Source organism: Stegostoma tigrinum, chromosome 9 (assembly GCF_030684315.1).
Source record: "Stegostoma tigrinum isolate sSteTig4 chromosome 9, sSteTig4.hap1, whole genome shotgun sequence".
Classification (NCBI taxonomy): Eukaryota; Metazoa; Chordata; class Chondrichthyes; order Orectolobiformes; family Stegostomatidae; genus Stegostoma; species Stegostoma tigrinum.
Window position 1 is genome coordinate 15,766,247 of NC_081362.1, and position 20,504 is coordinate 15,786,750.

The 20,504-nt window shown below is 46.4% G+C and overlaps 1 protein-coding gene across 1 annotated transcript in view; it reads left to right on the plus strand.

Annotated features, from left to right (window-relative positions):
* The first annotated feature begins 16,697 nt into the window (after window positions 1–16,697).
* The window catches only part of syne1b (spectrin repeat containing, nuclear envelope 1b), a 504,959-nt gene continuing 501,152 nt past the window's right edge, over window positions 16,698–20,504 (plus strand). Inside the window, exon 1 of the mRNA XM_059648367.1 lies at window positions 16,698–16,791. Coding sequence (XP_059504350.1) covers window positions 16,725–16,791 — 67 coding nt within the window. The 5' untranslated portion in view covers window positions 16,698–16,724. The remainder of the gene's footprint in view (window positions 16,792–20,504) is intronic.

Sequence of the window (20,504 nt, forward strand, 5' to 3'; positions counted from 1 at the left end):
TCTCAACACTATAATTTATGGGAGGCATGGTAGCTTAGTGGTTAGCATTCCTGCCTCACAGCACTAGGGACTGGAGTTTGATCCCAGCCTTGGGTGACCCTCTGTGTGGAGTTTGCACATTCTCCCTGTGTTTGCGTGGGTTTCCTCCCACAGTCCAAAGATGTGCACATTAGGCGGATTGGCCGTGCTAAACTGCCTTTAGCGACCAGGGATTAGCTATGGGAAAATGCAGGGATAGGGTAGGGTGCCATTCAGAGGGGTGATGTGGACTTGATGGGCTGAATGGACTGCTTCGACACTGTAGGGATTCTATTCTCACTCTAACCTTAGATGCTTTTCATATTCAAAATTTTATTTGCTAACTTGAAATCCCTGCAGCTGGTCTGCGATCCCATTAGCCTGAGCTTCATGTAATATTATCATCAGTGAGATGACCACTACACCACCCTCCCTCTTTGCCCAGCTGCTATGAGTTCTATGATTCTGCTCTTCAAGAACTGCAACTTTCACAAGCTGGTGCCCAGAACCTGCAGTTCAATGAGAGTACCTGAAGATGGCAGTATGGGCACACAGTTCTGAAGAAGGGTCTAGGCCCAAAACGCCCGCCTTCCTGCTCCTATGATGCTGCTTGGCCTGCTGTCTTCATCCAGCTCCTGTTATCTCAGATTCTCCAGCCTTACATTGGCAGTTCCTACTAGCTCTGGGTGCACAGTTCGCTGCTGTTACAAATTAAATATGATGATTTCAGCAGGTCCAGCAGCACCTCTGAAGAGGTAAACAGTCAGCATTTTAACTCTCCTTCAGAATCCCTTGCCTTCACATTGACCTTACTGGCTACTAAGGTCATGGTTCACAGGGTTTTTGTGGATCCTGCCCTCCTGCACAGCTCTGGAGGTGGAATGGTTACAGCAGACACCTCAAGATGCAGGAGGAGTACCACCAACACTGCCCTCGCAAGACCCCGCAAATCCACTGGGAAAAATGACGTACCAGCACTAGGCCTTGACTAGGCCAACATCCCCAGCATGTGACCACCCTCTACTGGCTACCAAGTGCTGGGCTCCCCCAAGCAGGTGCTCTACTCCCAGCTCCGAAACAGCGGGGGGAGTTCAGGGTGGACAGAGGAAGCGTTTCAGTGCTATCTTCGAGGCCTCACTGACGAAGTGCAGTTTTCCCACAGGCACCTGGGAATCACTGACCCAAGACCGTCCAAAAGTGGAGGAGGAGCATCTGGGAAGGCGTCGAGCACCTCGAGACACGCCGTTTGGGGGAGAAAAAAAGCGGAAGTCGGACAGGAACAGCGTTAAGGAAACATGTTGCCATAGCAACACCTCACCCTCCCCTTCCTTTCCCACCGCCACCACTTTCCCCAAACATGGCAGGGCCTGCAGTAGCTGCATCGGTCTGCATAGCCACCCCAGGGACTCACTCTGAGAGTGTGAGGGACCACCAATGATGATGACGACTGGTTGCGATAAACTATTGGCTGAGCATTGAGACCTGAAAAGAGTACCGCTTCATATCTCAGGTGGCATTCCTTGTTTTGACTTCCGGCCCTTCATGTCTCTGCCTGTTCTATGAAGCAGCCAACAAACATGTCCCACTGCACTGGTCTCTTCAGCGGATTTTCTTTTGTCATTTTCAAGCATACACCCAATTCCCTTCAGAAAGCAATATTGAATTTGCTTCCACTGCAATTGCATTCCCAATCAATCCCAGGGCAAACATGTCTAGGAATATTGAACAAAGGCAGCTCAATGGTGTTGAGATGCAGATCAGCCACAAACTAGTACAACAGGCCTTTGAGACTGGATGGACTAATTCTGTCCCAATGAATTCCAGGATAATTTGTGACACTTGAATTTTATGGCATAGTATAAGTTTGGGAGACAGTCTTCCCCACTGACCCAGGACTGTGGCAATGTGTTAGGAGGACTGTTGCAATTGATGAAATCTTGTATTAATTTCCTGTCACTCCACCTTTGTAACTGAGTGAGATGTGTGTTCATTTCTGGACAGTTATTCTTCCCATGTCTGGTTCAGCCAGGACAACAAACAGGACTCACTCACCCTCCCTCTCTCACTTAGCAGCTTTTCCCAACCAACCGGCCCAGGCTTTAACCCCATCAATATACCTTTTGGGGTTTTAACCCTTCTCTGTGGGATATACTATCTCTCCTTGGGGCTTTACCCACTCACAAGTCACTGACCCTTCTCTGTCCACATGGTCATTAACTCCTGTCTTTGGGGCATTACAACTGCCTCCGTCTACGTATGCATTAACCCTTTCTCAATGGGGGCATTAACACTTCTCCCCCAGCCTTCACCCTACCCCAGGGCATTCACACCTCTCCCTTCAAAATCTCTCCTTCCCTGGGGCTTTTCTTCCCCATGTCTTCCTGAGGTTTCAGTCCTGCCTCTTGACTCACTTCACTTGACAAAGGGGCTGCACTCCAAAAGCTTGTGATTTCAAATAAATCTGTTGGACTATGGCCTGGTGTCATGTGACTTCTGACTTTGTCCATCACAGTCCGACACTGGTACCTCCACGTCATGGAAAATATCATCGCCAGGGAGATATAGGAACTGGGAGATATCAGCAGTTGGAGATGTCAAAACTGGATAATGTCAGCACTGTGAGATATCAGCACCAGAAAATATGAGCACTGGGAGATATGAGCACTAGGAGATATCTGCAACAGGAGGTATCTGTACCAGGAGATATTAACGCTAGGAGATGTCAGCACTGGGAGATAGCAACATCGGGAGATATTACACTGGGAGATACCAACACGAGGGGATATCTGCACCAGGCGATATTAACGCTGGGAGATATCAGCACTGGGAGATAGCAACATCGGGAGATATTACACTGGGAGATACCAACATGAGGGGATATCTGCACCAGGAGATATCAGCACTGGGAGTGGTAGAGTTCTACGCCAGGAGATATGACAGTGGGAGATATAAGGAATGGGAGATATCAGCACCAGGAGATATCAGCACTGAGTGATATCAGCATCAGGAGATATCAGTATTGGGAGATAAGAACATCAGAAGATATTGAGACCAGGAGGTATTGACACCAGGCAATATCAGCACTGGGAGATATCAGTTCCAGGAGATATCAGCATCTATAGCGCCATCTTAGGTAGAAAGGTAACTAGGTACAGATCTTAGGTACAACACAGAAAAATAAAGAAACAGCATCTAGAAGTTAAACATTATGGCCATAGAGTCACAGAGTCACACAGCAAGGAAACAGACCCTTCAATCCAACAAGTCTATGCCAACCATGTTCTCAGACTAAACTAGTCCCACCCACCTGCATTTGTCTCATATCCCTCCAAACCCTCCCTCTTCATGGGCCTATCCAAATATCGTTTAGATGTTGTAACTGTACTTGCATTCATCACACTGTCTGGCAGTATTCCACACACAATCCACTCTGTTTAAAAATATTGCTCGCCTCTTATCTTAGAAATATGCCCCCTGGTTTTGGACTCCCCTACCCTGGGGAAGACCCTTGCTATTCACTCTATCCATGCCCCTCATAATTTTACAAACCTCTATAAGGTCACCCCTCAAACTCCTTTGCTCCAGTGAACACCCAGCCTATCCAGTCTCTCCATACAATGCAAACCCTCCAGTCCTGGCAACATCCTGGTAAATCTTTTCTAAACCCTCTCCAAATTAATAATATCCTTCCTGTATCAGGATAACCGGAACTGCACACAGTCCTCAAGAAGAGGCCTAGCCAGCATCCTGTACAAACTCAACATGACATCCCAACTCCTATACTCAAAGATCTGAGCAATGGAAGGAAACACAGTTAACAGTTCAACAACATAATCTCTACACGCCTGGCCTACTGGACTTGTGCTCCTCGCTAGGGTTTGAGCTTGCTCATAGATAGTAGGAACTGCCGATGCTGGACAATCTGAGTTAACAAGGTGTAGAGCTGGATGAACACAGCAGGCCAAGCAGCATCAGAGGAGCAGGAAAGCTGATGTTTTGGGTATGGACCCTTCTTCAGAAATGGGGGAGGGGAAGTGGGCTCTGAAATAAATAGAGAGAGGGGGAAGGCGATGATAGAAGGTGGATAATGCAGCAGATGGGTGGAGAGAAGACGGACAGGTCAAGGAGGCGGTGATGAAGCCAGTGAAGGTGAGTGTAGGTAGGGAGTTAGGATAGGTGTTGGTCAGTGGAGATAGAGGGGTGTGTAGGTGGGAGGGAAGATGGACAGGTCAAGGAGGCAGAGATGAGGCTAGAAGGTGGGACCTGGGTGTGTGGGTTGATCAGTTAGGTGGGAGAGAAGATTGACAGGTCAAGGAGGCGGGGATGAGAGGGGCTGGTCTTTGGTTCAGGTCGGGGGTGGGGAGATTTTGAAGCTTGTAAAGTCCACATTGAGACCATTGGGCTGCAGGGTTCCCAAGCGGAATATGAAGTGCTTTTCTTCCAGCCTTCGGATGGCATCGTTGTGGCAATGCAGAAGGCCCAGGATGGATGCGTCATCCAGGGAGTGGGAGGGGCGCTGAAGTGGTTCACAACTGGGAGGTGTTGTCGTATGTCATGAACCAAGCATAGGTGTTCCACAAAGCTCATGCTGCCCCCTGGGCTGCTTGCTTTCACCCCTTCAGGGTGCATGTTCCAATTCTTGTCACCCCCCCAGACCTTGGGCTATCTGTTCCTACTCTCATCTTCGCTCATCATGACTGCCATTGATGTTGGGTTCACTCTCCCCACACTGACTCGATACCCTCCACAACAATCTCCTCTGTGCTGCACAAACTCACACCTCACATATGGTAATAATGAGGTAAGTGTCCACCCACTTATCCCACACATCCCTGAGTGCGTCACTTTGTGACCTTCCTTCTGGGTATAGCATAAGTTCTGGTTGGGGGTGAATCATTAACTCCACAGCAGACCTGGCCCAATTGGAAAGTAATTTTGCCGCCAGCATTCAGCAGTGAGATAAATCACCAACTACTAATATCTTTTTTCTCCCACTTCTGCTTGTAGGTCATGCCAATGAGGCCTCTCCTTGTAGATTCAGAAAGCCATTGGCTACAAACATGTTGTCCAGCAGGTCTGGGTTCATCAAGTCACCCTACTGGATGCAACTCACTCCCATGTTCTGTCATCTGATGCTTGTCTGACAGAAGACACGCTGTCTGTGAACTGTACCTCCTATTGTCCAACATAAAAGGATTAGCTGATCCTCATATTACATAATCCCTACAGTGCAGAAAGAGGCATTTGGATCCTTGAGTCTGCTCTGACCCTCCAAAGAGTATCCCACCCAAATCCAGCCCCCTACTCTATCTCTATAACCCTACATTTCCCCATGGCTAATCCATCTAGTCTGCACATCCCTGGACACTATGAGCAATTTAGCATGGCCAATCTATGCTAACCTGCACATCTTTGGACTGTGGGAGGAAACTGGAGCACCCGGAGAAAACCCACACAGACACAGGGAGAATGTGCGAACTCCACACAGACAGTCACCCGAGGCTGGAATCGAACCTGGGACCCAGCCCAATGGTATCAATGTGGACTTCATCAGCTTCAAAATCTCCCCTTCCCCCACCGTATCCCACAACCAGCCCAGTTTGTCCCCTCCCCCCACTGCATCACACAACCAGCCCAGCTCTTCCCCTCCCCCCACTGCATCCCAAAACCAGCCCAGCCTCTCTCTGCCTCCCTAACCTGTTCTTCCTCTCACCCATCCCTTCCTCCCACCCCAAGCCGCACCTCCATTTCCTACCTACTAACCTCATCCCACCTCCTTGACCTGTCCGTCTTCCCTGGACTGACCTATCCCCTCCCTAACTCGCCACCTATACTCTCCTCTCCACCTATCTTCTTTTCTCTCAATCTTTGGTCTGCCTCCCCCTCTCTCCCTATTTATTCCAGAACCCTCTCCCCTTCCCCCTCTCTGATGAAGGGTCTAGGCCCGAAACGTCAGCTTTTGTGCTCCTGAGATGCTGCTTGGCCTGCTGTGTTCATCCAGCTTTGCACTTTATTATCTGTGATCGCTTGATTTGTTGGTTCTGGAAGAAGAAGAAACACTTCAAATACCAAAGCCAACTATGAGCCAGACTCTGAGCCAACATAGTTGGAGAGCATCGTTGACATTGAACGCCATTAACAGGAGTTGCATCTGATTCTTAATGATTTTCTGGAGTCAGTACATTTTCCTCAATGCCTCCCTCGCTTTTTATGCTGTTAAGGAAGGTGAACCTCTTGGTGTTGCCTTGAGTTGTAGAGTTCCTAGACATTTTCCATTCACGGTTGTTTTACCTGGAAACCAGCTCACAAGCACAAGTAGGTGAAGAAGTCTGGCTGGGTGAGTGTTGCCAACACTGAGTGACCTCTGATTTCCTACCTTTAACTGCCTCACTTCCCAAGTTCCCACTTTCGGTCACTAGACATCAATTTTCCCAGTGCTGATTGGATAATTCTTGAATCTCAGTCTTCTTTCCTTCATCTGCAATATGTTAATCGCTAACTGAAAAAAGTGGGGGACAAAAGCCCTCAATATTTCCTTTAACATTCTGAACATATTATTCACTAAGTTTTCTCGTAGCAGTGACCCCCCCCCACCCCCCCCACCCCGGAGATTAATTCCTGGAGACTCCAGGCCAATTCTGTAAGATAAGCAACTCTGGGGCGGATGGCCCAGCAGGTGAGCAGTGGAATCCTGTTCCCTCTGGGTGATCAAGAGAGATAGAGGCTGGACACTGGCTCTAAGGTACATTACAGGTGGCACGTTACAAGGTCCAGGACCAAGGGACTCAGAAAAACATGGGACAGCTGCCACACAGGCAGAATGGGAAAGATCTAGAGGTCTAAGGTCCTCCCTGCACAGTAAACCAATAAGCAGGAAACCAGTTAAAATCTGTGGGCTATACATTTGACATGTAATGAACATTGTGATTATTGACTGTAATTGTAGCAAGTATCATAGAGTTCCTATGAGCCCATCACATCAGCACCAATCTGGGGATCCCACCCAGACCTAATCCCCTACCCAATCCCTGTAACCCTGCATTTCCTAAGGCTAACGCACATAGTCTGCACACTATGGAGCAATTTAGCATGTCCACCAAACCTGCACATCTTTGGACAATGGGAGGAAACCATAGCACCTGGAGGAAATCCACACAGACACAGGGAGGATGTGCAATCTCCAGATAGTCACCCAACGGTAGAATTGAACCCAGATCCCTGGTGCTGTGAGACAGCCACGCTAACCGCTGAGCCACTGTGCCAGCCATAACATTATGATTTGTTTAGTACTTTATGTAATGTAATCTTTGAGTGATCATGTAACACATCTTTATAAATTTTATGAACATAGGACATAGAACATTACAGCACAGTACAGGCCCTTCGGCCCTTGATGTTGTGCCGACCTGTCATACCGATCTCAAGCCCATCTAACCTACACTATTCCATGTACGTCCATAAACTTGTCCAATGATGACTTAAATGTACCTAAAGTTGGCAAATCTACTACCGTTGCAGGCAAAGCCTTCCATTCCCTTACTACTCTCTGAGTAAAGAAACTACCTCTGACATCTGTCCTATATCTTTCACCCCTCAATTTAAAGCTATGCCCCCTCGTGCTCGCCGTCACCATCCTAGGAAAAAGGCTCTCCCTATCCACCCTATCTAACCCTCTGATTATTTTATATATCTCAATTAAGTCACCTCTCAACCTTCTTCTCTCTGATGAAAACAGCCTCAAGTCCCTCAGCCTTTCCTCGTAAGACCTTCCCTCCATACCAGGCAACGTCCTAGTAAATCTCCTCTGCACCCTTTCCAAAGCTTCCACATCCTTCTTATAATGCGGTGACCAGAACTGTACACAATACTCCAAGTGCGGCCGCACCAGAGTTTTGTACAGCTTCACCATAACCTCTTGGTTCTGGAACTCGATCCCTCTATTAATAAACGCTAAAACACTGTATGCCTTTTTAACAGCCCTGTCAACCTGGGTGACAACTTTCACGGATCTGTGTACATGGACACCGAGATCTCTCTGCTCATCTACACTACTAAGAATCTTACCATTAGCCCTTCTGGTTACTCCTACCAAAGTGCATCACCTCGCACTTGTCTGCATTAAACTCCATTTGCCACCTCTCAGCCCAGCTCTGCAGCTTATCTATGTCTCTCTGCAACCTACAGCATCCTTCGTCACTATCCACAACTCCACTGACCTTAGTGTCGTCTGCAAATTTACTGACCCATCCTTCTACGCCCTCATCCAGGTCATTTATAAAAATGACAAACAGCAGTGGACCCAACACCGACCCTTGCGGTACACCACTAGTAACTGGTCTCCAGGATAAACATTTCCCATCAACTACCACCCTCTGTCTTCTTTCAGCAAGCCAATTTCCGATCCAAACTGCTATATCTCCCACAATTCCATTCCTCCGCATTTTGTACAATAGCCTATTGTGGGGAACCTTATCGAACGCCTTGCTGAAATCTATATACACCACATCAACCAGTTTACTCTCATCTACCTGTTTGGTCACCTTCTCAAAGAACTCAATAAGGTTTGTGAGGCACGACCTTCCCTTCACAAAACCGTGCTGACTATCCCTAATCAATTTATTCTTTTCTAGATGATTATAAATCCTATCCCTTATAAGGTTTTCCAACACTTTACCAACAACTGAGGTAAGGTTCACTGGTCTATAATTACCAGGGTTGTCTCTACTCCCCTTCTTGAACAGGGGAACCACATTTGCTACTCTCCAGTCATCTGGCACTATTCCTGTAGACAATGACGAGTTAAAGATCAATGCCAAAGGCTCGGCAATCTCCTCCCTGGCTTCCCAGAGGATCCGAGGATAAATCCCATCCGGCCCAGGGGACTTATCTATCTTCACCCTCTGTAGGATTTCTAATACCTCTTCCTTGTGAACCTCAATCCCACCTAGTCTAGTAGCCTGTATCTCAGTATTCTCCTCAACAACATTGCCGTTTTCCAGAGAGAATACTGTTGAAAAATATTCATTTAGCGCTTCCCCTATCTCATCTGACTCCACACACAACTTACCACTACTATCCTTGATTGGGCCTAATCTTACTTTCGTCATTCTTGTATTCCTTAAATACCTGTAGAAAGCCTTAGGGTTTACCCTGATCCTATCCGCCAACAACTTCTCATGTCTCCTCCTGGCTCCTCTGAGCTCTCTCTTTAGGTCTTTCCTGGCTACCTCGTAGCCCTCAAGCACCCTAACTGAGCCTTCACATCTTATCCTAACATAAGCCTTCTTCTTCCTCTTGACCAGAGATTCCACCTCCTTCGTAAACCACGGCTCCCGCACTCTACAGCTTCCTCCCTGCCTGACAGGTACATACTTATCTAGGACAACACAGGAGCTTTTCCATGAATAAGCTCCACATTTCTACTGTGCCCATCCCCTGCAGTTTCCTTCCCCATCCTACGTTCCCTAAATCTTGCCTAATCTCATCGTAATTGCCTTTCCCCCAGCTATAACTCTTGCCCAGTGGTATACACCTATCCCTTTCCATCACTAAAGTAAACATAACAGAATTGTGATCGCTATCACCAAAGTGCTCACCTACTTCCAAATCTAACACCTGGCCAGGCTCATTACCCAGTACCAAATCTAATGTGGCTTCGCCCCTTGTTGGCCTATCTACATACTGTGTCAGGAAGCCCTCCTGCACACACTGGACAAAAACTGACCCATCTATAGTACTCGAACTATAGTGTTCCCAGTCAATATTTGGAAAGTTGAAGTCCCCCATGACAACTACCCTGTCTCTCTCACTCCTATCGAGAATCATCTTTGCTATCCTTTCCTCTACATCTCTGGAACTATTCGAAGGCCTACAGAAACCTCCCAACAGGGTGACCTCTCCTTTCCTGTTTCTAACCTCAGCCCATACCATCTCAGTTGACGAGTTCCCAAACATCCTTTCTGCAACTGTAATACTGTCCTTGACCAACAATGCCACACCTCTGCCCCTTTTACCATCTTCTCTGTTCTTACTGAAACAACTAAATCCCGGAACCTGCAACAACCATTCCTGTCCCTGCTCTATCCATGTCTCCGAAATGGCCACAACATCGAAGTCCCAGGTACTAACCCATGCTGCAAGTTCATCCACCTTATTCCGGATGCTCCTGGCATTGAAGTAGACACACTTCAAACCAACTTCTTGCTTGCCGGTGCCATCTTGCGTCCCTGAAACTTTATTTCGGACCACCCTACTCTCAACCTTTTCTATACTCGAACTACAATTTTGGTTCCCATCCCCCTGCTGAATTTGTTTAAACCCACCCGAATAGCCTTAGCAAATTTCCCCCCCCAGGATATTGGTACCCCTCTGGTTCAGGTGAAGACCATCTTGCTTGTAGAGGTCCCACCTACCCCAGAAAGAGCCCCAATTATCCAAGAATCCAAAACCCTCCCTACTGCACCATCCCTGTAGCCACGTGTTCAACTCCTCTCTCTCCCTATTCCTCGCCTCACTAGCACGTGACACGGGCAAGAAACCAGAGACAACAACTCTGTTCGTCCTAGCTCTCAGCTTCCATCCTAGCTCCCTGAATTTCTGTCTTAAATCCCCATCTCTCTTCCTACCTATGTCGTTGGTGCCAATGTGGACCACAACTTGGGGCTGCTCCCCCTCAAGGATCCCAAAAACACGATCAGAGACATCATGCACCCTGGCACCTGGGAGACAACACACCAACCGTGAGTCTCTCTCGTCCCCACAGAACCTCCTATCTGTCCCCCTAACTATGGAGTCCCCAATGACTAATGCTCTGCTCCTCTTCCCCCTTCCCTTCTGAGCAGCAGGGAAAGACTCTGTGCCAGAGATAAGATAAATATTTGAACAAAAAAGTTATGATATAGATCTAATTCCATGGGATCAGGTAGGGGGCTGAATGGCCTCCTGCTGTTCCTGTGTTCCTAGACTGGGAGTCATCCCTGCCAGAGAAAATAAATCAGGTTACAAGAAGTGTTTTGATGCAGAGGCTTTTATGGCAATGAGTCATTCAAAATTGCATATTTCAAATAATCTTAAAAAGCAATTTTTTTTAGTGCTAAGTCCCTGGTTAGCTGCCATTATTCATTTATTTAATTCAGGTTATTAAGTTACATGTTTCTTTGGAGGACTGATACTTACATAATGCATTACACAACTTCAGGGTGTACCAAAGTGCTTCACATCTGATGAAAGTCTTTTGAAGAGAGCTCACAAACATAGCGTAGAGAAATACAGTAGTCAGCTCCCACAAACAGCAATGAAATTATAGTGATTGTAATGTGGTCAGCCAGTTATAAAACGTGAGATTGTATTAGAGATAATAAGAACTGCAGATGCTGGAGAATCCAAGATAACAAAGTGTGAAGCTGGATGAACACAGCAGGCCAAGCAGCATCTTAGGAGCACAAAAGCTGACGTTTTGGGCCTGCTTCAATCAGGGAGCTGCAGCTGACAGATATAAACAGGAGTGTTAAGGGCTCCATTCACTGTGAGAATGACTCTGAGGAAGCTGCACCAGTGCCAAGTACTATGTTCATTTAAATAAAGGGTGACTTGGTGTTAGATACCAGTCTCTGTGGAGTTATTTCCAAAATAGTATCCAGTTTGAGCCAATGGAAGTACCTCTCAGCAAGGCTCGAAGAGGACATTCCAGTGCTATACTGAGAGTGTGCTGCACTGTCTGAGGTGCTGTCTTTTAAATGACACATTCAATCGAGACCCCATCTACATGCTTGGAAGGATGCAAAAGATCCCATTGCACTATTTCAGAGTATTGCAGGCATTCTCATTAATATTCAGCTCTAAATCAACATCACCAGAGGGGTTTATCTGAACATTATCACATTGGTGTTTGGGAGAGTTTTCTGAGTGTTTATTGACTGCCTATTTCCCACATTGCAACAGTGAAGATGCATCAAAAGGAAATTCATTGGCTGCAAGATGCTTTGAGATATCTATGGTTGTAAAAGCGCTATATATGTGTAAAGCCTTTGTTTCTTATTTTAAATGTTGGTTGAAATGAATGCTGCTGTCAGAGAGAGGCACAGTTCTCCTTTGAATAGATACTTTTAAGCCCTAGTTTGGAGGCTTAGTTTAATGGTTCATCCAAAAGACTGCTTGTCTAACAGTGCAGCACTCCCTCACTATTGCACTGTAGCGTCCGTCCAAATTTTGACCTCAATTTTCTCAAGTCAGGGTTGAATCCATGACCTTCTGACTCAGTGATAAGATTGCTACCATCGCAGCTGGATCCAAATAAACCCTAAATTTGAAACAGAACAGAAATTGCTGCAGAAACTTCTCATTTCATTAAATCTTAAGTTTAATTTCTTTTCTTTGCTCCGCATCTTGCATTTGATGGTCAGCTGAGCTTCAGAAGTTGCAAACCAAACTTGCCCCAAATGAATGGTATACATTCAGTCATTACTCCTAGGGAAAAAAGAGGGAATCGTGCTAAGTAAAAGCTGGCAGTATTGTGACCCCCTTCAAATTTGGTCTTTATTACCCCAATGCCTGATCTTCACCAGGCTGTAGAGGAGCTTGGGGATGGTGAGGGGAGATTGTGGGGATGATGGCAGGGTTGGAATGAAGCAAGAAACATCTGGGGGAGGTAAAGGCCTCTCTGGTAGGCAGTAGAGACTGATTTGTCAAATAATGCTGCACACTTAAGAAAATGGGACGGGCACCAGCACACTAAAGATTGGAACTATGGCATTATTCTGCCGCGACACTGCCCATTTTGCAGGGTGAAATTGTTGGAAGGTGGAGTATTTCATCCCGTCCTTTGCGTCCTGGCTCAGGTTACGTGGAAAAGGAAAGGTCCATAAAGAGCAATTGAGGGCCAAGGTGTGACTTTATTGGTTTTGAAGGCCTGAATGCTTTTGAAATACGTGAGTCGGTCTTCATTAGTGAATGGGGCTGGTCTTCAGCAACCCTCCCAAATCTCACTGACGGCAGTCTGCTTTATAGGCAGTGCTGGGCAGCCAAGCTTCATCTGCCTTGGTGGCTGTGGAGTTAGACCTCAGCAACTGCACAAGGTAACCAACAGCCGTACGATTGGCTCCCTAGTGGGTTGTAGTTTAGAGATTTAGCTGATCCCTGTCTGGGTGTAGAGTGAGATGGTGCTGCTGATGGCATGCCCACCAATGTGGCAGTGATTAAAATCAGGGCTGTAGTATCTACTGGTTGTAGAAGGGCACAGAGGGAAAACTCAACCTCCCAATGACCATCCACCATCTACAAGGCATAAATTGGGAAGGTGTGATTGAATACTTCCCACTTGCCTGGATGAGTGCAGACCCAACAACACTCAAGAAACTTGACATTATCCAGGGCAAAATTTGTTTGGCACTCTATCCACGCCCTTAAACATTCACTTCCTCCACCTCTGACACACAGTGATGGCAGGGTGTACCATCTGCAAGACGTACTGCAGTAACTCACCCAGACTACTTCACCATCACCTTGTAAACCCGCGTCCTCTACCATCAGGAAGAACAAGGGCAGCAGGTACCGAGGAATAACACCTACAAGTTCTCGCCAAGCCATCATCACCCTGACCTGTACATATATTGCCGTTCCTCCGCTGTTGTTGGGTCAAAATCCGAAGACTCCCTCACTAATTGCACTGTACAGCACATGATCTGCAGTGGTTTAAGAAGGATGCTCAACTCCATCTCCTCCAGGGCAATTAAAGGTGGGCAATAAATGTGTTTCTAGCCAATGACCACATCCCATGAAAGAGCTAAAAAGGTCATAGGGTTAGAGTTTATATCGCTAGGGAGTGGCAAGGACATGGAGGAATTCAGGGGCAAAAATGAGAATTGTATAAATACCAACATTGGCATTGGATGGGAACCAATCAAGGTTACAGAGCACAGGAGTGGTGGATCAAAGGGATTTTACACACTTTGGAATTTTGGCAGCAGAGAGGAGTGCCCATCAGAAAATCAAAACTTTATTAGGCTTCAATATCAAATGAGCAGAAAAATTTGCCAACCAAATGTTGAAAAGGCCATTTGACATCGCTTTTGGGCTGCTGTTACAATCTTTGTTTCTACGTAACTGACTTTACCCTTGCAGTAGTCTGGACCAGACTGTTTGCTAGCTTGGGATTAAATTTCACTCTGAAATGAGTTTCTAATCACATATCTACAACATCATCAAGATAGTCCGTTCACATCTCCCTGAAAATGACTCATTTTATTTTTGCCCCAGACATTCTGTTCTGAAACCCTCTTCTCAATGTTTGTCACCACCAGCCTTGTCTTTTCTAATATATTCTTAGCTGGTTTCCCACGTGCTTTTTGATCTACATTGATCCCCAGTGAAGAAAAGCCCTCAATTTTTAAATTGTCATGCTTAATTTCAAATCTTTTCAATGGTTTCATTCCTGCCTTTCTCTGTGATCCCACCCAACTGTCCCCTGAGATATCTGTGCTCAATTAATCTAGTTTCTTGAGCATTCACCATTTTAATTGGTCAACCAGTGTCTTCAGTTGTTAAGATCCCAACCTTTGGAATTCCCTCCTTGCATCATCCACCTCTCTACTTTTTTCACTCCAAGGACACTCGTTAGAGCCTACCACATTGGCCAAGCTTTTGATCACCTGACCTAATACATCCAATATGGGATAACAAAGTGTGGCCAAGCAGCATCTTAGGAGCACAAAAGCTGACGTTTCGGGCCTAGACACTTCTTCAGAAAAGATTGGTGTCAAAAGTTTGTTGAATTGCAATCACGAAATGCTTTAAAATGGTTTATTACATTAGAGGTGCTAGAGAAATGGAAGTTGTTGTTGGTGTTCAGGAAAAGTCCAATTGCATTGTGACCCTAATAGTCCACAGTCTGTGGGATCTGACTCAAATCTTAACCTAAATATGATCCATTGTTGTTGTCAGTTTAATCCCAATGTGCAAACTGAGCAAATCAATGGAAAAAAAAACTGGATTAATTTTTCCCTCCACAAGATGAGAGGAGGCAGTGAGCCAGTGACCAGATAAAAGAGATTAGACTGGTGGGGGTTTAACCTGAGGGTCACCACACTTCAGGTGAGGGAAAGAAAGTCCATTGTAGAAAGCTCAGCTGGAGTTAAACCCGTTCTATTGGCATCAGTCACAGATTGCAAACCAACCATCCAGCCTACTGAACTAACTGGCCCCCAGCCACCAGCTCTGTTGGAGAAAGCAGCTGAGATTTTTATTCTGAACGATTACCAGTTTCATTCAATTCAATTTCACTCTCTGTGTTTGCTTAGGGATATTCCTCCTAAACCAACCTGTTGACAGCTGTTATTACACAGCTCAGGAGTAGGTAGGGATTTGAACTGGGATATCTGGCTCAGAGATCTGATTTAAAAAAAAAACAAAATCTACATTATTCATAAAACACACACACGCACATACATATATATATATATATAGTCACAAACACAGTTTGGCTCTGTACAATAGCATACCATGTGAATGTTAGCATGGGAAATGTAGGGTTACAGAGACAGGGTGAGGGATGCAATGCTGTTCAGAGAGACAGTATAGACTTAATGGGCTGAATGGCCTGCTTCCACACTGTAGAGATTCTATGATATTGAGGAAACAAACATTGGAGTTTGTCTCTATCTAAACAAACTAAAACCTTCTCTTACTTGAACCACACTACTCCTGGCTCAGAGATCTGATACCTTTTTTATTTCAAAAATATACTTCATTCATTAAAAATCTCTTTGTATATATACAGTCAGAAATGCAGCTTGGCTCAGTACAATAGCATATCGAGTAAACAAACAAACATTTGAGTTTGACTCAACCCAAAGGCATCTCTTAACACACACATTTCCATGCATTGGGTCACTAGGAGGGTCTGATAACTGAGCCAATTCTGTATCTGTATTGCCACTTACCCCTTAATTCCATGGCCTTCCAGTCTGGCATTATTTTGGTTATTGTCAGGTTGGCATGGTGGCACAATGGTGCCCCACGGTGCCAGGGAGCCGAGTTTGATTCTCAGCCCTGGGCGACTGTCTGTGTAGAGTTTGCACATCCTGCCTGTGTCCTTCGGTTCTTCGGTTTCCTCCCAACAGTCTAAAGATGCGCAGGTTAGGGCGGACTGACCATGCAAAAGTTGCCCATGGGGTCCATGGACGGGAAATGCAGGGTTGCAGGGACAGGGTCGGGGGTGGGATGCTCTTCGGGAGGGTCAGTGTGGACTCAATGGGCCGAATGGCCTGCTCCCACACTGCGGGGATTCTATGAATTAACTACAGCAAAGGGAGACCTCAGGCATTGGTCTTTCCCCTCACTGCGAAAGGTGCTCTGATACGCGTTGTGTTTATTGCTGCCGAGCTCGGTGCAGAGCCCTGTGTGTGTGTGTGTGTGTGTGAGGGTGGTAGGAAATGTCCTTGCTGCTGATCTGTCAGTGCTGATAATCGGCCAGGGCGGATTTAACTCTCTCAAAGAAGGCGAGGATCTACGCTAATGCTCGCCGTTTGCTTTCAGGGAGCTTGGGGTCATCCGGAAAGCGAACCTCCTGCAGAGATGAAGTTCAGGCTCCCTTCAGCTGTTGCAGGGAGCAGGGCTCTCATTGGGTGGAGGGCAGTAGTGAGTCAGCTTCAACACTGCTGCTCTGAGCTGAGCCAGAAGAACAATTACAGAGAGAGAGAGAGTGTGTCAGGATGGCGACAGGGAGACAGTATGGAAGATCCCCCCTGGATATCGCCAACGTGATGCAGAAATTGCAAGGTAGGCTCTGCAAATCTCGCTTGCTTTTTTTTTTCTTTTCATCCGCTCGTTGCCCAGCGGTGATATGTAGCGTCCCGCGGTCTGCAAGCTCCGAGGGCAGGATGTCTGTGCGTCTGCCTCACCATCTTCTCGCATCTGCAGAATGCACTCGTGCTTACAAGTTGCGTTTTTATTCTAACACGTTGGGCGATGCGGGGAACTTGCATTTGAGAATTTTGCCATGCTAGATTGCTGGACTTCACTCGCCTTTTTGGGTACTTTGTTGAATCCTGATCGTGGAGATTGCAATTCGGGAGTAACTGAAGGCTGGGGGTTGGCTTTGCCGTGAGTTCTGAGCGATGTAACAGGTTTGAGTTTTTCTGATCATAACCATGCCTTGTGTGTATGGATCTACAGAAACGGTGCTGCGGTGTCTGTAGTCAAGGACACGCGGTACACAGTTAGGCAGCCGACACTGACTTCACTTTTAACGCTGGTTGTTAAGGGTACCAGAGAATGGCTGGACTCTGAAATCTAGGTTGCGTTTGAAAGGGCTTTTTATTTTGTTTAATCTGTTTACTGTCGTTTCCAAGGGACCCGGTTCTGAGTGCGGAGTGCCACACTCAAAAAATCTGAAAGGAAAACAGAAAGTACTGAGAGTACTCAGCAGGTCTGGCAACCGATGTGGAGAGAGAGAGAGAGAGAACAGCGTTTCAGTTCAATGAGCTTTCATCAGAGGGGCTCCTGAGAGAATGAAATAAGACATGTCTAAGAGGATCTAGGGCTATAACCCAGAAAGATAGTTAGTAAAGGATGCACATTTTTATTTGTGGAGCTGTACATCACCCACATGCACATCCTCAACTCACAACTGCAGTTTCAGTCTGCTGCTGTGAAATAAACAGGTTAATTCCCAATACCTGCATGCAATTAAACACTCAAACCCAACACACACACATACACACACACACACATACACACACATGCAGACACTCACACACACACACACGCACACACTCACACATGCACACACACACAACCAACATACACATAACCATAACACGCACATCCAGAACATACTCACACCCAGCACACACTCACACACACCCAAACATATTCACACCCAACACACACACACACAAACACGCACACATACGGCACACACACTCACATTCAACACACACTGATGCCTGACACACACTCGCCTCTGACATATACTATGTACATACACTGGCCAAACCACAGTCATGCTCAATACACATTCATACTCTGACACACTTCCAGCATGCACACCCAAAACACAGATATCCAATACACACACTTACACACAGCATACTGACGTCTGTCTACCACACAGACCCAGTGTGTGCATGTGCGTGCATCAACACATACCCTCCTTAACCTAGCACTAACTGCAGTCTCAGATAATGAGGTGTAGAGCTGGATGAACACAGCAGGCCAAGCAACATCAAAAGAGCAGAAAGGCTGACGTTTCGGGCCTAGACCCTTCCGTTTCTGAAGAAGGGCCTAGGCCTGAAACGTCAGCCTTCCTGCTCCTCTGATGCTGCTTGGCCTGCTGTGTTCATCCAGCTCTACACCTTGTTATCTCAGATTCTGCAGCATCTGCAGTTCCTACTAGTACTAAACGCAGGCTCACTGTTGCCCCTGCTGAAGCCACTTGGCTCAACCAAAACCAGGGCTTGAACTAAGGAATGTCACGGCTTAGCTGCCATTCTGTCTGTCAAGTCAATTGCCATGCTAAAGGATCCAGATGATACTACAGTGATAATGGGAACTGCTGATGCTGGAGAATCCAAGATAATAAAATGTGAGGATGGATGAACACAGCAGGCCCAGCAGCATCTCAGGAGCACAAAAGCTGACGTTTCGGGCCCAGACCCTTCATCAGAAAGCAGATGATCCTACACTTAATTTTCTTTTGAACCGATCAATATTTGATGCTGCATACCATTAATGCTTAAACCTTTCAGACTGTAATTAAGCTTCTGCCCTTGCTCGTGTTAATGACACTAGAAAGAAGTGTCAGGCTCTGAAGGCGGGTGTGTATAATTCAGACCTTGCTCTGCTACACCAGACAATCTAAAAGGGGAAGCTTTGTAATTACACAATATCTCACACTCCTTTCTCTTCACCTCCCCTTTCGTTTGTCTCCTGTTAAAGACCGGGACTCCTGCTGTGGCAATAATTCACTGACAGAATTTCAGCCGTGCTGCCAACCTTCAGGGAGGGGAGCATGGATGCTGAGTGGGCAGACAGGCTATTTGACAACTAGGGGCATCACTGGTGAACTCCACTTGTTTACCTATAGCCAGCTTCCATTTTTTTTTCCTGTGACTGTCCCTGACTCTTGTTTACAAATGCTGGATAATTCTCTTTCCTCCCTTTCTGTTGCCTTGGATTTGGGAGATGGGTCAGGACAACCCAGCATGTACAGGAACAGTAACTTTGGGGTTTTACTGGCTTGTAGCGATGCACCTTCAGCTGGAGGTGGGTGGTGCTGGTGTGAATCAATCAATGAATCCCTAAAGGGTAGCCCATTCGGCCCATTGAGTCCACACTGACCCTCTGAAGGACATCCCACCCTATCCCTGTAAGGCTGCATTTTCCATGGCTAACCCACTTGGCCTGTACACTATGGGCAATTTACCCTAACCTGCACATCTTTGGACTGTGGGAGGAAAACCCCCACAGACACAGACACAGGGAGAATGTGCAGATTTCACACAGACAGTCGTCTGAGGCTGGAATCAAAGCCAGGCCTCCGGCACTGTGAGGCAGCAGCACTAACCACTGAGCCACCCTCAGAAGACCCCAGAAGATTGCTGTGTTCTACCGCAGTCAGGAATGTTAACTTTCTGATTTAATCTCAGAGTAATGGAGACAGGCTTTTACATTACTTCCTGCCTGTGTCAATGAAAAGTCAGTGCAAACTGAAACCGATTCCCTGGCTCCACCTTTCCTGCAGTGCAAAGGTTCAGAAATTGTCAATTTTTGTGATCACTGCGTTCACTTAACGTTTATTTGAACACTAATCCACACTCTCCGCAGTTTGTTAATTCATACTTTTGAATCCTTCAGATAAGAGCAGTTGATGTTTGCAGAAGTGCTGTTATGATTCAGTCATTACTCAATATCCATTTTGTCTGTTGCTTGTTCCTTCTCCTTTTGAAACGAGTAGATTTATCATCATATCCCTCGATTCCCTTTTCACTCGTATGTGTATCTAATCTCCCTTTAAAAATACCCCCACTCTTTTTGCTTCAGCCTGGTGGCAAGTTCCACATTCTCTCTGTCTTTGGGTGATGCTGTTTTATCCTGAAATCCTTATCAGGTTTGATCGCATGTATTTTGCATTCACAAAGTGTGGGCATCACTGGCCGAACCAGCATTTATTGCCCATCCCTAATTGCCCAGAAGGCAGTTGAGAGTCAACTACATTGCTGTGGGTCTGGAGTCACAAATAGGTCAGACCATGTAAGTATGGCAGATTTCCTTCCTTTAAGGGCATTGGTGAATCAGATGGGTTTGTCCAACAATAGATTCATAGTCATCTCCTAGTTAGGCTCTTGATTCTAGATTTTTAGTGGATTTAACAATCTCCGTTTGCTGTGGCAGGATTTGAACTCATGTCCCCAGAGCATTACCTGGACCTCTGGATTATCAATCCAGTGCTAATCCCACTAGGCCATTACCTCCTGTCTTTCTCAGTGACT